This window comes from Babylonia areolata, chromosome 31 (assembly GCF_041734735.1).
Source record: "Babylonia areolata isolate BAREFJ2019XMU chromosome 31, ASM4173473v1, whole genome shotgun sequence".
NCBI classification, from domain to species: domain Eukaryota; kingdom Metazoa; phylum Mollusca; class Gastropoda; order Neogastropoda; family Buccinidae; genus Babylonia; species Babylonia areolata.
Genome location: NC_134906.1, coordinates 11,296,990 through 11,315,017, shown reverse-complemented (window position 1 = coordinate 11,315,017; position 18,028 = coordinate 11,296,990). Strand labels below are relative to the sequence as shown.

General features: G+C 41.9%; 1 protein-coding gene across 1 annotated transcript in view; it reads right to left on the bottom strand.

The window, feature by feature from the left end:
* Window positions 1–18,028, bottom strand: part of LOC143275983 (contactin-1-like) — a 102,697-nt gene that overhangs the window by 49,555 nt on the left and 35,114 nt on the right. Inside the window, exons 11-18 of the mRNA XM_076580342.1 lie at window positions 17,085–17,200; window positions 12,139–12,289; window positions 9,963–10,169; window positions 8,539–8,607; window positions 5,755–5,884; window positions 3,690–3,859; window positions 2,918–3,052; window positions 801–974 (exon numbers count right to left, since the gene is read on the bottom strand). Of these exons, the coding sequence (XP_076436457.1) occupies window positions 801–974; window positions 2,918–3,052; window positions 3,690–3,859; window positions 5,755–5,884; window positions 8,539–8,607; window positions 9,963–10,169; window positions 12,139–12,289; window positions 17,085–17,200 (1,152 nt within the window). The remainder of the gene's footprint in view (window positions 1–800; window positions 975–2,917; window positions 3,053–3,689; window positions 3,860–5,754; window positions 5,885–8,538; window positions 8,608–9,962; window positions 10,170–12,138; window positions 12,290–17,084; window positions 17,201–18,028) is intronic.

Here is an 18,028-nt window from a genome sequence, read left to right as displayed (position 1 = left end):
ACACACCCAATATAGTGCACATACATACACACCTAGGTAATGAACATCCATACACACTCAATGCAGTGCACATACATACACACCTAGGTCATGAACATCCATACACACTCAATGCAGTGCACATACATACACACCTAGGTCATGAACATCCATACACACCCGATACAGTGCATATACATACACACCTATATAGTGCACATACGCAACACACTCAAATCAAACACACACACCAATATAGTACATACACACTACACTCTTATCAAACACATACACCTAATTGTACATGCAGAGCACACACATGTCAAACATACCCACCTATTGTGTATATACACAGTACACACATTTCAAACATACACACCTATCGTGTATACACACAGCACAAACACATGTCAAACATACACACCTACTGTGTGCAAATATGACACACATGGCAAACATACACGTGTACAGTGTGCACACACACCAAACACATGTCAAACACACACATCTATAGTGTAGCACGCAGCACATACATGTCAACCACACGCACCTGTACAGTTTACATACACAGCACACACAGATCAAAACATCCAGGGTTCCCCAACTGCCAGCTTTCACCTGCTCCACTTCCCAATTCCTCCCTCCCCGCCCCTCCCACACCCCCTTTGCACCCCACCCCCACACCCCCAAAAAAAACACTAACAACAAAAAACCAAAATGACAAACCCTAACTCACTAGACATATTAGTACACAAAAAGAAGGGAGAAGAACATAGTCCCCACACCCACAAAGACAAAACAAACCGAACAACACCACTCACCAGACATGTTAGTACGCAGAGAGATGGGCGCAGAAAATAGTCCCCACAGCGTGTCCCCTCTCCACCAGTTGGCGCCACGTACACGCACGTCGTACGCCGTGTTCGGATCCAGTTTCTCCAACCTCACAGTCTGGCTGGGAGACGGTGAGCTGGTTATGCTCAGGATGGAGTAATCTGAACACAGGAATATAATACAATTACGTGAAGGGCTTGAGTAAGTATTGTAAAAAAAACCAAACAAACCCAAAAAACCAGGCTATTGAGCACATCGTTATATAATCCGCACCCCCTTAAAATTTTGAAAGAAAATGGGAATTTATTCACACATAAGCCGCAGCGGTTTACGAGCCGCTAATGTTCCACCAAAAACAACAAACAGTACATAAACATGTGCAAAAACATCTCAAAATTGAGAAAGTCGATCGCCTTCAGTTTGAAAGCTGCATCATAAGCACTGTGTCATGTTTCCAGCATGATGGAAGTTGTCTGAGCAAGGGCGATCAACTGAATGTTTCATGTGCATAAGGACCATGTGTAAATCAAAAAGGAAAATACATGAACAGTTAACGCTAGCACACTTTTACAGTGTGCTGTGAATTCACGAAGAGTCAAACCCAGTTTTGAAAACTAATGTGATCCTAAAAATAGACTGGAGACTGACAGCAACACTTGATTTGACCTGAACATGTCATCGGGAAAACCCATAAACAAGCAGCATCGTTATCTTAGCCGCAGGGGTCAAAGTTGAAAGAAAAAGTTCCGACTAATAGTCTGAATTTTATGTTAAAGATTCAAGATTCAAAAACTTTATTACTCAAGGATAAAGATTTTAGGCATTGCCTAGTCTTCCAATCTGTCCTTGTGACAACAAAAACAGTAACGATAAGACACAACAATAATTACAATAGTAAATACTAGCCACTACCACACACTACTACTACTACTACTACTAATGATGATTATAATACTAATCAACGGACCATCATCATCATAAAAAATATAATGAAGGGAACACTGTCACACACTCACACCCACCCACCCACACACATATGCACACACTCATCCCCAAACACACACACCCTGTAAAGAGTAACAACCAGCATAATAAACAACCTGCATAATAAACAAACTCATCCCACAAAGCACACAACAGTGTTCTTGTCCTTCCCACGTTCAAGCCGCTTTCTGGACAACCTTAACTCACTCGGGACGACAAGTTTTCTCCCTTGCTTTTCCCCACAGACGGCCCATTTGTAAGGGTTTGGAAAAAAATTACAAAAAATGCAAAATACTGTGTAAGAAAATGAAACTTTCAGAACTGGTTTATTATGTGTTGAGCTATTACATATATAAAAAAATTCAAATTTCTCATCTTATTTTTAAAGTTTTGCCATATGTAGAAAATACTGCCAATTTTTCACCCCGAATCACCATACCCATGCTCGCTTTCTGAATTAAATTCGCTTTCTTCTTCGTCATCATCCACCTCTTCAATGTCCGACCCTTCAGTTTGTAGCATTTCAAGTACTTCGGCAACCCTAAAACATTGCCGTCACTGCCTTGTTCGCTTCACAACATTCTGAGAAGAGCCCGCTTTGCTAACAGGCTGGCACGCGAGCAGATTACTGGTCAGTGACTTTGTCGGCGTGTGTGCGAGACGGGCCACACATCCCAGGCTGACCAATCATACTGTTCGATTGTGGAGTGACCCAGAATAGCGCACTCTGCTTGGCTAATCACAAAATCACGTGTACAGCGCATGATGGAATTTTACTTTCAGAGAATGCTATTCCATTCCTTCGTCCTGAATCTGAATACGTTTTGTGTAGGAATGCGTGAGCATTCCTTCGTCCGGAGAGAGTTAAATGCCGACACGTTTTGTTTCCTTGTCAGTGCGCCCAGCTGTTTCAGTTTCATTTATTCATTTGTGCATTCATTTGTCACTTAATTAAATGATGTATCCATTATGCACTTTTTTTTTCCCTTCTCAAGGCCTGACTAAGCGCATTGGGTTATGCTGCTAGTCAGCCATCGGCTCAGCAGAAGTGGTGTAGCGTGTATGGATTTGTCCGAACGCAGTGATGCCTCCTTGAGTAACTGAACTGAACTGCACCCACCTGTTTCGTTGTGCGCTTTAAACTGAAGCTGGTAGCGCTGGATGTTGCCGTTGGGTTCTGACGGTAGTTCCCAGATGACAGTGGCGGTGGTGGCTGTGGTGGAGACCACTCTCACGTTTCTCGGTGCTGAGGGGCCTGAAGGCATATACATGGTGTGTGAGGTGGAGACAGAGAGAGGAGAGTGTGTGTGTGTGTGTGAGAATGTGAGTGAGAGAGAGAGAGTGTGTGTGTGTGTGTGTGAGTGAGAGAGAGTGTGTGTGTGTGTGTGTGTGAGTGAGAGAGAGCTAGTGCAGACTCCGGCAGGGGTCTGACATTCTTGTCCTGTGCAAACTACTATCCGCTTATGCGGAGAAAACGAAAGCAACTACGGCCGATAACCTCCCGGAAGTAGGTAACCTCCCCTTTGTCCCGCTAGCTAGCGCCCTCTTTTGACAGCAATATGCCATCACCAGCGCAGCGAGCAGGGAGAACAGGAAGCGGGGAGGACGGGAGGGTCTTAAATTTGGGTCACGGTAAGTATGTTATTTAAACGTAATTTTAGATAGTACATTTTTCATGCAATTAATTCAAAATATTGAACACACTTGACACAGGGCTCACTATCAAATACAATAGCCGTACAATGAACAAACACATACAAGCAGACTGTAACAGACAAAAAAAAAAGAAACAAACAAAAAAAAAAGTAGAAGCAAATATGACGTTTAAAAAACAGCAACAAAAAAACGACAAGATGATCAATCAATCCCATCAATCATCAAAGTATTCCCACCTGATTCAAAGGTAGTGGCCGTCAACGAATTGCTGTGGATTCCTTCCCCTGCCGAGTTCTCCGCAGACACTGTGAAGACGTATTCCGTTCCAGCTTCCAAACCTTCCACTTCCTTTTCCGTCACCAAGGGGGATAACTTGGGAGAGTTGACTACCATAAATACGCCAACCCTGGTTGACAGTTGAAAAAAAAATGTGTTCACTCATTTACAAGCAAAACAGAAAAAATGCTTTTTTGACTGATGAAATTCTGTTTTCAATTTTTAAAATATTTGAGTTTTTGTACAGTCATCCCTCCCTCCATCCCTATCACACACACACATAAAAACAGAGAAATCCTTCGCCATCACTAACGCTTCATTACCTTTTCCAATTTTAAAACCCGACATATTTTACTGTCCATTCAGCAAAAAAGCCCTTTGACAAGTAGGAGGGGGTGGAGGGGGTGGGGTGTGTGTGTGACAATTTCATTGACAACTCTAATCAAAATGAAATGTGGAGTGATGGCCTAGAGGTAACACGTCTGCCTAGGAAGCAAGAGAATCTGAACAAGCTGGTTCGAATCACAGATCAGCCGCCGATATTTTCTTCCATTCCACTAGACCTTGAGTGGTGGTCTGGACGTTACTCATTCAGATGAGATGATAAAACCGAGGTCGCGTGTGCAGCATTCAAATACAACTAAAATTTTCAACCTTTTCCAGTAGTGGATGATAAAGACGTCCATCTGTAGTGGATGATGAAGACGTAAGACATCCATTACCTTTTCCAACAGTCGTTGATGAAGGCATCCATAACCTTTCCCGAAAGTGAATGATCAAGACATTCATTACCTTTTCCAACAGTGGATGATGAAGACATCCATTATGATGAAGACGTCCATTACCTTTTCCTACAGTGGATGATGAAGACGTCCATTATGATGAAGACGTCCATTACCTTTTCCAACAGTGGATGATGAAGACGTCCATTACCTTTTCCAACAGAGAATGATGAAGACGTCCATTACCTTTTCCTGTAGTGGATGATGAAGACGTCCATTACCTTTTCCTGTAGTGGATGATGAAGACGTCCATTACCTTTTCCTGTAGTGGATGATGAAGACGTCCATTACCTTTTCCTACAGTGGATGATGAAGACGTCCATTACCTTTTCCAACAGTGGATGATGAAGACGTCCATTATGATGAAGAGGTCCATTACCTTTTCCAACAGTGGATGATGAAGACATCCATTACCTTTTCCTACAGTGGATGAGGAAGACATCCATTTCCTTTTCCTACAGTGGATGAGGAAGACATCCATTTCCTTTTCCAACAGTGGATGATGAAGACATCCATTACCTTTTCCTACAGTGGATGATGAAGACGTCCATTACCTTTTCCTACAGTGGATGATGAAGACGTCCATTATGATGAAGAGGTCCATTACCTTTTCCTACAGTGGATGATGAAGACGTCCATTATGATGAAGAGGTCCATTACCTTTTCCAACAGTGGATGATGAAGACGTCCATTACCTTTTCCTACAGTGGATGATGAAGACGTCCATTACCTTTTCCTACAGTGGATGATGAAGACGTCCATTATGATGAAGACGTCCATTACCTTTTCCAACAGTGGATGATGAAGAAGTCCATTACCTTTTCCAACAGTGGATGATGAAGACGTCCATTACCTCTTCCAACAGTGGATGATGAAGACGTCCATTATGATGAAGACGTCCATTACCTTTTCCAACAGTGGATGATGAAGACGTCCATTATGATGAAGACATCCATTATGATGAAGACGTCCATTATGATGAAGACGTCCATTACCTTTTCCAACAGTGGATGATGAAGACATCCATTATGATGAAGACATCCATTATGATGAAGACGTCCATTACCTTTTCCAACAGTGGATAATGAAGACATCCATTATAATGAAGACGTCCATTATGATGAAGACGTCCATTACCTTTTCCAACAGTGGATGATGAAGACATCCATTACCTTTTCCAACAGTGGATGATGAAGGCATCCATAACCTTTTCCAACAGTAAATAAATCGAAACATCCATTACCTTTTCCAATAGTGGATGATGAAGGCGGTCACCGTGGTGTTGGGAGCCTGGAACACGTGCTGCCACCTCAGCAACACAGAGTTCACCGACACTGTCTCCACCTCCAACAGCTTGGGGGGTCGGGGAGGTTCTGAAACGACAGACGACATCTCATATCGCAACCTGCTGACCATACGCTGCCATATCAGGACTGCCCAACTTTAAAAAATAAAAATAATAATAATAATAATAATGAAACCACGTCAAACACAAAACTCTAATCACATCTGAAGAAGAAGAAAATAAATTACTGAGCAACACTGTTTATGACTTGTCATCTTAACCACTAAGCTCCTAAAGGCAATCATTTTTTTTAAAATACTTCAAAACCAAACAACAAAACAATATATAAAAAAAGGCCATACAGGCTTCCCCACAGATTGGACAGATAGTGCCCGCCCCATTGTTAACAATATTGCAAACTAGTTAATCGCGCAGAGCAAAACAGCACAGATAGTGTATCATAGACCAAGGAAAAGGGAAAAAAAGTGTCACAGCTTGCTGGAGAAAAGAAAGGGGAATGGACTGGGAAGGCAAAAAAAAAAAAAAAAAGCAGACGATTGGGAGGGTTTGCAGACACACTTTCGTCTGATATTCATGGAGATTTTTTTCAGCATGTGTATGTGCGTCTCCATTCCCTGGTTTTACCAGGTCACCGAAAGGCTACATCAAGCAGAGCTTTCACCCTACCATGTATGCTGCCATACTCCGCTTTTGGGGGTGTGCATGCTGGGTGTGTTATTGCTTCTATGACTCACCGAATGCTGACATGGATTACAGGATCTTTAACGTGCATATTTGATCTTCTGCTTGCGTATACACACAAAGGGAACTGAGGCACTAGCAGGTCTGCACATATGTTGACCTGGGAGATTGGAAAAATCTCCACCCTTTTACCCACCAGGCGCTGTCACCGAGATTCGAATCCGGGACCCTCAGATTGAAAGTCCAACGCTTTGACCATTCGGCTATTGCAACCTTCCAACTTATTTAATATGATGAATTGAATCCGTATCATTTAGTATCATGGTTTTATTTTGTTTTGTTTTTGGAGGGGGGAGGGCATTCTAAAAACGCTGAATGATTAAAAATATTAGGAAAAAAAAGAATTCCAATCAAGGGAGATGATTAAAATAACAACAAACAAAACAGAAGTTCAAATGTGTGGTGCGGGAGCAACTGATTTTTTTTTTAAACACTGAAATGTTTGTGGCTGGACTCCTAGGGCCCCTGAACTGAAGTGCATGTCTTAACACTGAAATAAAGTGAAATAAGGGAAAAACGACCGAAAGAAGAAAATGGTCAAAATGTCAGAACAGATATCTGTTTAACACAGAAATACTCCAGCCCATCAGTTCAGGGAAAATGGGAAGATGTAAAAAAATCAATAAATGAATACAAACAACAAGAGAGGCAAGGCCTTCAAGACTCACTTGTGATAAATTAAGTCCCCTAGCATTAATTACAGAGTAATTTCCCTTTTTTACTATCTGCACCAAAACGTTTGCAAAATAAATAAAAATTCCATGCTTAGCAAAAGAAGTTCCTGTTTGAACAAAAAATGATAATAAAGACTCCTCTTGTTGTTGTGTCAGAGTATCAGAGTCAAAGTGCCAAGTTTAGAGAATACAAAAAATATAAATATAACAGTAAATGCAGTTTGCATATAATTAGGCTTCATTTTTTTTTTTTTTTTTTGTGCCCATCCCAGAGGTGCAATATTGTTTTAAACAAGATGACTGGAAAGAACTGAATTTTTCCTATTTTTATGCCTAATTTGGTGTCAACTGACAAAGTATTTGCAGAGAAAATGTCAATGTTAAAGTTTACCACGGACACACAGACACACGACACACACACACACACACAGACAACCGAACACCGGGTTAAAACATAGACTCACTTTGTTTACACAAGTGAGTCAAAAAAAAGAAAAGAGTTGTAAATTGAAGACCCTTGCTGCTTTCGTTTGTTTCCTTTTCTTTCTTCTTCTTTTTGCTTTGTTTTACTTTCAACTCTTGAAATATTTTCTTCAAATAACGTGGGGGAAATGAAGGGGGAATTCTGCATCAGGTGAAAAGGCTTGTTATAGAAAACACAGAAATGTTTAGCAGTGTGTATGTGTGTGTGTGTGTGTGTGTGTGTGTGTGTGTGTGTGTGTGTGTATGTGTGTGCCCACATGCTTGTTTGCATTTGTTTGTTTGTTGTGTGTGTGTTTTTTTCTTTTCATTTTTTATATGTAAATATTCATCTATCTTTCTTTTTATTTTTTTTTATCATCTGTCTACCTACCTACTTATTTATCTTTTTATTTCATCTTTATCGACCTTTTTTTTTTTAATCAATCTAATTTTATATTATTTTATTTCATTTTATTTTCTTTCTTTCTTTCTTTTTTTCTTTTTTTTCTCAATATTCATTTGCTTTTTTTTCCCAAAAAAACCTGACTAAGTGCGTTGGGTTACGCTACTGGTCAGTCATCTGCTTAGCAGATGTGGTTTAGCATATATAGATTTGTCCGAACGCAGTGACGCCTTCTTGAGCTACTGATACTGATACTTGTGTGTGTGTATGTGTGTTCGCATGTGCAAGTGTGTGTGTGTGTGTGTGTGTGTGTGTGTGTGTGTGTGCTTGTGCACCCATGTTCACAGAGAGTGCGCTTCTGCCATGATGTCCTCATTAACTTCCATCCGTTAAATCTGAAGGCACAGTGAATCAAAATAGCATACCTGGGAACGAACTTACCAATGATGACGACGCTGATAACACGACTGTTGTTTCCAATGGGACTGCTAACCACGCACCTGTACAGACCTGGACACACACACACACCACACAAACCACACACACACACACACATACCACACCACACACACACACACACTGGCTATTTTAACCCATTCAGGACACCTAGAAAAACTGACCAGGGAACAGGTATTGGAACAAAATGAACCACAGCAAAGTCACTTGTCGACAGACTGGCCTAAAACTTGGTATGATGACAAGAAATAGGTTATGCTTTAGCTTTGTCACGTTCTACATCAAAATCGTTGTAACACAGGCTGAAATCTTTGTCGTCCTATCACTGTCACTCTCCATGATTCTTGAAGCACACACATTAACATATGCACTCACCACACACATACACACACATACACACACATGCGCGCGCGCGCACGCCACAGAGCAGCAGCACTGGGGGCTAGCTGGTCTTTGGAATCCATCTCAACACTGACTGTCCTAAAACCCTCTTGGCTGAGAGAGTGGGGATGTAACTAAGGCAAGACAGTCTCCCCTCTGTCATCAAACTTTGGGCCCTGAGAGTCATAGTCTGACATGACGGGCGCAATAGCCGAGTGGTTAAAGTGTTGGACTATCAATCTGAGGGTCCCGGGTTCGAATCACGGTGACGGCGCCTGGTGGGAAAAGGGTGGAGATTTTTACGATCTCCCAGGTCAACATATGCGCAGACCTGCTAGTGCCTGAACCCCCTTCGTGTGTACATGCAAGCAGAAGATCCAATACGCACGTTAAAGATCCTATAATCCATGTCAGCGTTCGGTGGGTTATGGAAACAAGAACATACCCAGCATGCACACCCCCGAAAACGGAGTATGGCTGCCTACATGGCGGGGTAAAAACGGTCATACACGTAAAAGCCCACTCGTGTGCATACGAGTGAACACAGAAGAAGAGGAAGAATAGTCTGACATGACTGATTATCATTCAATAACCATCTCATCCCTGATAGATGCAACAGCCGAGTGGTTAAAGGTTGGACTTTCAATGTGAGGGTCCCCGGTTCAAATCCCTGCCATGGCGCCTGGTGGGTAAAGGGTGGAGATTTTTCCTATCTCCCAGGTCAAGCCAACAGATGAGCAGACCTGCCAGTGCCTGAACCCCCCTTCGTGTGTTTACACATGCAGAAGATCAAATACGCACGTTGAAGATCCCGTAATCCATGTCAGCGTTCAGTGGGTTAAGGAATCAAGAACATAACTGGCATCCACCGACTTCCCCACCACCCCGGAGAAAACAGAGTATGACTGCCTTCATGGCAGGGGTAGAAACAGTCATAAATATAAAAACCCACTCATATATACTAGTGAACGAGAGTCGCAGACCCCGAACGAACGAACGAACAAAGAAGACAACGAAGACCAGCTCACCCCCATCCTCTCTGGTGACCAGCTTGACGAGGATGGAACCTGGGTAGGGGAACCCCACTCGGCCGTCCAGGGTGGGCGTCACCGTGCTCCCATTGTGTCGCCACGTGACCTCCGGTGCAGGTCGCCCTTCGACCCGACAGGTCAGGTGGAGGGATCGGCCGACGTTCACGCTGGTGTCGCCCTGGATCTCCAACACTCTGGGCTTCACTGGAAGTAAAGAAAGAAAAAACAAGAGAGGCAAGGCCTTCAAGACTCACTTGTGATAAATTAAGTCCCCTAGCATTAATTACAGAGTAATTTCCCTTTTTTACTATCTGCACCAAAACATTTGCAAAATAAATAAAAATTCCATGCTTTGCAAAAGAAGTTCCTGTTTGAACAAAAAATGATAATAATGACTCCTCTTGTTGTTGTGTCAGAATAAGAGGTCAAAGTGCCAAGTTTAGAGAATACAAAAAATATAAATATAACAGTAAATGCAGTTTGCATATAATTAGGCTTTTTTAAAAAATGTTTGTGCCCATCCCAGAGGTGCAATATTGTTTTAAACAAGATGATTGGAAAGAACTGAATTTGTCCTATTTTTATGCCTAATTTGGTGTCAACTGACAAAGTATTTGCAGAGAAAATGTCAATGTTAAAGTTTACCACGGACACACAGACACACACACAGACAACCGAATACCAGGTTAAAACATAGACTCACTTTGTTTACACAAGTGAGTCAAAAAAACAACCCCACAATGTGGCACGTTGGCCTAGTAGTAAAGCGAGAGAATATGAATGCACCTAGTTCGATCCCCACAGTCGCCAGTATTTCCTCCTCCCTCCAAACACTGGACTTTCAGTAGTGGTCTGGATGCCAGTCAGTCGGATAAAATGATTTAATAATACTACTAACAATAATAACTGGACATTTATCAGTGCTTTCCTCATTGCACAAAGCACTTTACAATCCACAGAGACATGTATATGAAACACACGCAGTCTTCAACTCACAATAATGCACAATAAACATACATATGCGCCTACAAACTTGTACGTACAATAAAAGCATACATACATTCATACATACATACATATGTATGTATCTCTATTCTGTCTTCCTCAAGTTACAAACATCAAGGGATTTAAAATGCTGAATCAATTAAAAAAAAAAAAAAAACATATAAAATTCCAGACAAAACAAATTCATCATCATGTGAGTGAACTATCCTCAGTTCCATCAAAGGAGTCCTATCGCTAGTGCGTGCCATCAATGTTTTGACTGGCAAGCAGAATTCACCATCATTATCACATGTTAGGTCGCCAGGAGGCCACACACCAGAGGAGGCCCTGCACTGCCGCTGAGTGGAGTGATGGCCTAGAGGTAACGCGTCCGCCTAGGAAGCGAGAGAATCTGAGGGCGCTGGTTGAAATCACGGCTCAGCCGCCGATATTTTCTCCCCCTTCATTAGACCTTGAGTGGTGGTCTGGACACTAGTCATTCGGATGAGACGATAAACCGAGGTCCCGTGTGCAGCATGCACTTAGCGCATGTAAAAGAACCTACGGCAACAAAAGGGTTGTTCCTGGCAAAATTCTGTAGAAAAATCCACTTAGACAGGAAAAACAAATAAAACTGCACGCAGGAAAAAATGCAAAAAAATGGGTGGCGCTGTAGTGTAGCGACGCGCTCTCCCTGGGGAGAGCAGCCCGAATTTCACACAGAGAAATCTGTTGTGACAAAAAGGAATACAAATACAAATACACTTGGGTGGTATCTTCTTCTTCTTCGTCTGTGGGCCGCAACTCCCATGTTCACTTGCATGTACACAAGTGGGCTTTTATGTCTATGACTGTTTTTACCCCGCCATGTAAGCAGCCATACTCCATTTTCGGGGTATGCATGCTGGATATGTTATTGTTTCCATTACCCATCGAATGCTGACAAGGATAAAAGGATCTTCAATGTGCGTATTTGATCTTCTGCTTGCATATACACACGAAGGGGTTCAGGCACTGAGCAGGTCTGCACATAATTATGATGACCTGGGAAATTGGAAAAATCTCCACCCTTTACCCACCTGGTGCCGTCACCAAGATTCGAACCCGGGACCCTCAGATTGACAGTCCAACACTTTAACCGTTCGACTATTGCGCCCGTCTGGTGGTGTTAATCACGACAACAACTCACCCTGGGTGTGGACGGTGACAGTTGCCATGGCCGTGTCCTCCAGGTTGGTAGCAACACAGGTGTACTGTCCGGACATGGCCCAGGTGAAGTCTGGGAACAGGACGGACGTGTTGTCTGCATTCATGAACCGCTCGTCCACATTTCCCGTTCCCTTCAAATTGAAATGAGCGACGTTATCTGATGATTATAAAGAAAAAGCCCAATTTCCAGGTACGCTTTTCAGTTCCCATGTGTGTGGAAGTGACTCATTTTCATAATACTGAACCACTGCGCCCAAGGTACAGGGGTCACTTCAGCTACAGAATGCGTCTTAATACCAACTGCTTGAACCAAAGTATGTGTATTTTAAGGACAAAGTAACGTAAAGATAAAAAAGTCACCACAACGCGAAAGACAGAAATTGTACAACCCACGAATTCTTAAACTTTTGATTTTTTATCAACAGTTCCAAATTTATGTACATCAAACATGAAACAGAGTAGCCATATGCACAAGACAATACTTTAATGAGACGTGATTTGAGATGCGTTTTCACGCTGCATTTTCTGTAACTTTGTCTTTGCCTGTGTGCAAGGATTGACGGGAAATACTACACAGCATCTGCATGGAGTGTTGTGCCTTTGTGTCAGATTTTAACTCTTTCACCACCAAGTTTCTGTGTGAAAAACACTCCCCAGCACCAAAAATTTTAAGACTCGAAAGCTCTAAGTCACAGGCTTCAGCTCATGTGAAAACGACACAGTTTACTTAAAAAAAACACAAAGTTTACTTCAAACTAGGCCAGGGGGCGAAAGGTTAGTCATTGTTCTATTGGCAGGACACTGGCTGCAGCTGTCAAGCTTTGTTACAATGTGAAAAATGGTCCTTTTAACATGACCCCTTGATGCTGACTTAAGACATCTATGGCGGAACACTCTCTAGCTGACTTAGTCACCTGTGGAGGTGAAAGAGTTAAAGAAAAAACATTCTCAACTCACTCCGGAAGACTTAAGACATCAATGGCGGAACAATCTCTAGCTGACTTAGTCACCTGTGGAGGTGAAAGAGTTAAAGAAAAAACATTCTTAACTCAGTCCGGAAGACTTAAGACATTTATGGCGGAACACTCTCTAGCTGACTTAGTCACCTGTGGAGGTGAAAGAGTTAAAGAAAAAACATTCTTAACTCAGTCCGGAAGACTTAAGACATCTATGGCGGAACACTCTCTAGTTGACTTAGTCACCTGTGGAGGTGAAAGAGTTAAAGAAAAAAACATTCTTAACTCACTCTGGGAGGCTTAAGACATCTATGGCGGAACACTCTCTAGCTGACTTAGTCACCTGTGGAGGTGAAAGAGTTAAAGAGAAAACATTCTTAACTCAGTCCGGAAGACTTAAGACATCTATGGCGGAACACTCTCTAGTTGACTAAGTCACCTGTGGAAATGAAAGAGTTAAAGAAAAAACATTCTTAACTCACTCCGGAAGACTTAAGACATCAATGGCGGAACAATCTCTAGCTGACTTAGTCACCTGTGGAGGTGAAAGAGTTAAAGAAAAAACATTCTTAACTCAGTCCGGAAGACTTAAGACATCTATGGCGGAACAATCTCTAGTTGACTTAGTCACCTGTGGAAGTGAAAGAGTTAAAGAAAAAACATTCTTAACTCACTCCGGAAGACTTAAGACATCTATGGCGGAACACTCTCTAGTTGACTTAGTCACCTGTGGAGGTGAAAGAGTTAAAGAAAAAACATTCTTAACTCAGTCCGGAAGACTTAAGACATCTATGGCGGAACACTCTCTAGCTGACTTAGTCACCTGTGGAGGTGAAAGAGTTAAAGAAAAAACATTCTTAACTCAGTCCGGAAGACTGAAGACATCTATGGCGGAACACTCTCTAGCTGACTTAGTCACCTGTGGAGGTGAAAGAGTTAAAGAAAAAACATTCTTAACTCACTCCGGAAGACTTAAGACATCTATGGCGGAACACTCTCTAGTTGACTTAGTCACCTGTGGAGGTGAAAGAGTTAAAGAGAAAACATTCTTAACTCAGTCCGGAAGACTTAAGACATCTATGGCGGAACACTCTCTAGTTGACTAAGTCACCTGTGGAGGTGAAAGAGTTAAAGAGAAAACATTCTTAACTCAGTCCGGAAGACTTAAGACATCTATGGCGGAACAATCTCTAGCTGACTTAGTCACCTGTGGAGGTGAAAGAGTTAAAGAAAAAACATTTTTAACTCAGTCCGGAAGACTTAAGACATCAATGGCGGAACAATCTCTAGCTGACTTAGTCACCTGTGGAGGTGAAAGAGTTAAAGAAAAAACATTCTTAACTCACTCCGGAAGACTTAAGACATCTATGGCGGAACACTCTCTAGCTGACTTAGTCACCTGTGGAGGTGAAAGAGTTAAAGAAAAAACATTCTTAACTCAGTCCGGAAGACTTAAGACATCTATGGCGGAACACTCTCTAGCTGACTTAGTCACCTGTGGAGGTGAAAGAGTTAAAGAAAAAACATTCTTAACTCAGTCCGGAAGACTTAAGACATCTATGCCGGAACACTCTCTAGCTGACTTAGTCACCTGTGGAGGTGAAAGAGTTAAAGAAAAAACATTCTTAACTCAGTCCGGAAGACTTAAGACATCTATGGCGGAACACTCTCTAGCTGACTTAGTCACCTGTGGAGGTGAAAGAGTTAAAGAAAAAACATTCTTAACTCAGTCCGGAAGACTTAAGACATCTATGGCGGAACAATCTCTAGCTGACTTAGTCACCTGTGGAGGTGAAAGAGTTAAAGAAAAAACATTCTTAACTCAGTCCGGAAGACTTAAGACATCTATGGCGGAACACTCTCTAGTTGACTTAGTCACCTGTGGAGGTGAAAGAGTTAAAGAAAAAAACATTCTTAACTCACTCTGGGAGGCTTAAGACATCTATGGCGGAACACTCTCTAGTTGACTAAGTCACCTGTGGAGGTGAAAGAGTTAAAGAAAAAACATTCTTAACTCACTCCGGAAGAAGTTTTCTCCCTTGCTTTCCCCTGCAGATGACCCATTTGTTAGGGTTAAGAAACAAATCACAAAAAATACAAAACACAAAGTAACTGAATGAAACTCCCTGTACTTGACCCACTGACCCCTCTTCTAACATCATGTGTACACCCGCCCCCCTCCCTCTCTTCACAGCCCTCAGAAGCTGAGTCACTGTCAGTACCTTTTTGCTGGCAGCTTTCTTCACTGCAGATACTTTATTCAACGTCTTCATCATCCTCGTCGATGTCGAAACCTTCAGTTTGAAGCATTTCAATCACTTCAGCAGCAGTAAAAAACCGCTGTCGTGATCTAGTTTGCTCAAAAAATTTCCACTTCTATCGCCTGCGACACCATTTTCAATACGTATGCAGATTAGCTTGTCATGTGGGGTACCAAGGTCAATGGCTGGCCAGCAAGTGTATAGTCACGGAAACCTTACGAAGAAACTTTCCATTCGACCCTTGACACATCTGCAATGCCTGGTGCAGCTGTGATTTTTATGCTACCCCATGAGGAAAACATGGACAATTTTTTTTTTTTTGTCGAAACCGCCATAGCGTTCCGTCGTCTGGAATGCTACCTTACGTCAGGAACGCTATAGTGTTCCATCGTCCGGAGTGAGTTAAGACGTTCTGATTGTTTATTTGTTTCGATTGTTGAACAGAGGTACGCTGATTGGATTTGTTTATGTACTTGTCTGTCTGTCCCAATAATCAGCTATATATTACTCTATATCATCTTTTCCATACATAAAACAGATTTAAGTCATGGACATCATAAAACACACACACAAAGTACACACATTCTGATCCACTTTGTTCATTCATAATTTCACATGCTGAAAAAAAAGAAGAAAAAAAAAAGTAGTTCTATTCAGACAGCTACTGTTATCTATTCTCAACAGACACACTCAAGTATCTATTCTCAGACTACAAACTATTCTTAACAGACACAAACTATCTATTCTCAGACTACCAACTATTCTCAACAGACGCAAAGTATCTATTCTCAGACTACCAACTATTCTCAACAGACGCAAAGTATCTATTCTCAGACTACCAACTATTCTCAACAGACACAAACTATCTATTCTCAGACTACCAACTATTCTCAACAGACACAAAGTATCTATTCTCATACTACCAACTAATCTCAACAGATGCAAAGTATCTATTCTCAGACTACCAACTATTCTCAACAGACACAAAGTATCTATTCTCAGACTACCAACTATTCTCAACAGACACAAAGTATCTATTCTCAGACTACCAACTATTCTCAACAGAAACACAGAATTATCTATTCTCAGACTACAAACTATTCTCAACAGACACACAAAACTATCTATTTTCAGTCTACCAACTATTCTCAACAGACACACAAAACTGTCTATTTTCAGTTTACCAACTATTCTCAACAGAAACACAGAATTATCTATTCTCAGACGACCAACTATTCTCAACAGACACACAAAACTATCTATTCTCAGTCCGCAAACTATTCTCAACAAACACACTGAAGTATCTATTCTCAGTCCACAAACTATTCTCAACAAACACACTGAAGTATCTGTTCTCAGTCTACCAACTATTCTCAAAGTATCTATTCTCAGACTACCAACTATTCTCAACAGACACACAGAATTACCTATTCTCAGACTACCAACTATTCTCAACAGAAACACAAAACTATCTATTCTCAGACTACCAACTATTCTCAACAAACACACTGAACTGTTATCAGACTAGTAACTATTCTCAACAGCAAACCGAACTATCTATTCTCAGACTACCAACTATTCTCAACAAACACACTGAACTGTTATCAGACTACTAACTATTCTCAACAGCAAACTGAACTACCTATTCTCAGACTACCAACTATTCTCAACAGACACACTGAAGAATAAAAACAGATTATTTTGTTTACATTGTGAAGCCAGGAAACAGACGGCAGCGGATGACCTTGAACTTCACACCTCAGCGAAAGCGGCTCTCCAATTACAGCCGTGACCTCCCTTTCCCCAACGTCAGCGGTAGGTGGCACTGTAATACAATGTCAGCAGGTGACGTCAGATGCAATATTTACTTTGCCGATATGTAAAAAGGACGAGGGAGGAAGGAAGCAGAATGGTCAATACATTTTTGATGGGCGCAACAGCCGAGCGGTTAAAGCGCTGGACTTTCAATCTGAGGATCCCGGGTTCGAATCTCGGTGACAACGCCTGGTGGGTAAAGGGTGGAGATTTTTCCAATTTCTCAGGTCAACAAATGTGCAGACCTGCTTGTGCCTGAACCCCCTTTGTGTGTAAATGCAAGTAGATGATCAAATACGCACATTAAAGATCCTGTAATCCATGTCAGCGTTCAGTGGGTTATGGAAACAAGAACATACCCAGCATGCAAGTCCCCGAAAGCGGAGTATGGCTGCCTACATGGTGGGGGTAAAAATGGTTATCCATGTAAAAGCCCACTTGTGTACATACGAGTGAACATGGGATTGTAGCCCATGAACGCAGAAGAAGAAGAAGAAGGTCAATACGTTCAGCTGCCAATGCAGTGTCAGTAAGGGTCTGGATTCGAATCCTGGTCGCTACCAAGTTTGACTGGAAAATCAAAATGAGCGTCACGTGTGCAGCACACACTACCCGCACTGGTAAAGAACCCATGGCAAAGTAAGTGTTGCCCTCTGGAAAAATTCTCTTGCAGAAATCCACTCTGACACATATACAAAAGTACAAGCATGCACTCAAGGCCTGACTAAGCACGCAAGGAACACACTAAGGAACAAATCATTTCAGCATTCAGCAGGTTTGCAGGTTTAATAAGCAACAAACCTGTTTGATGGGCTCAATGTAGCAGAGTTAAAAAGTA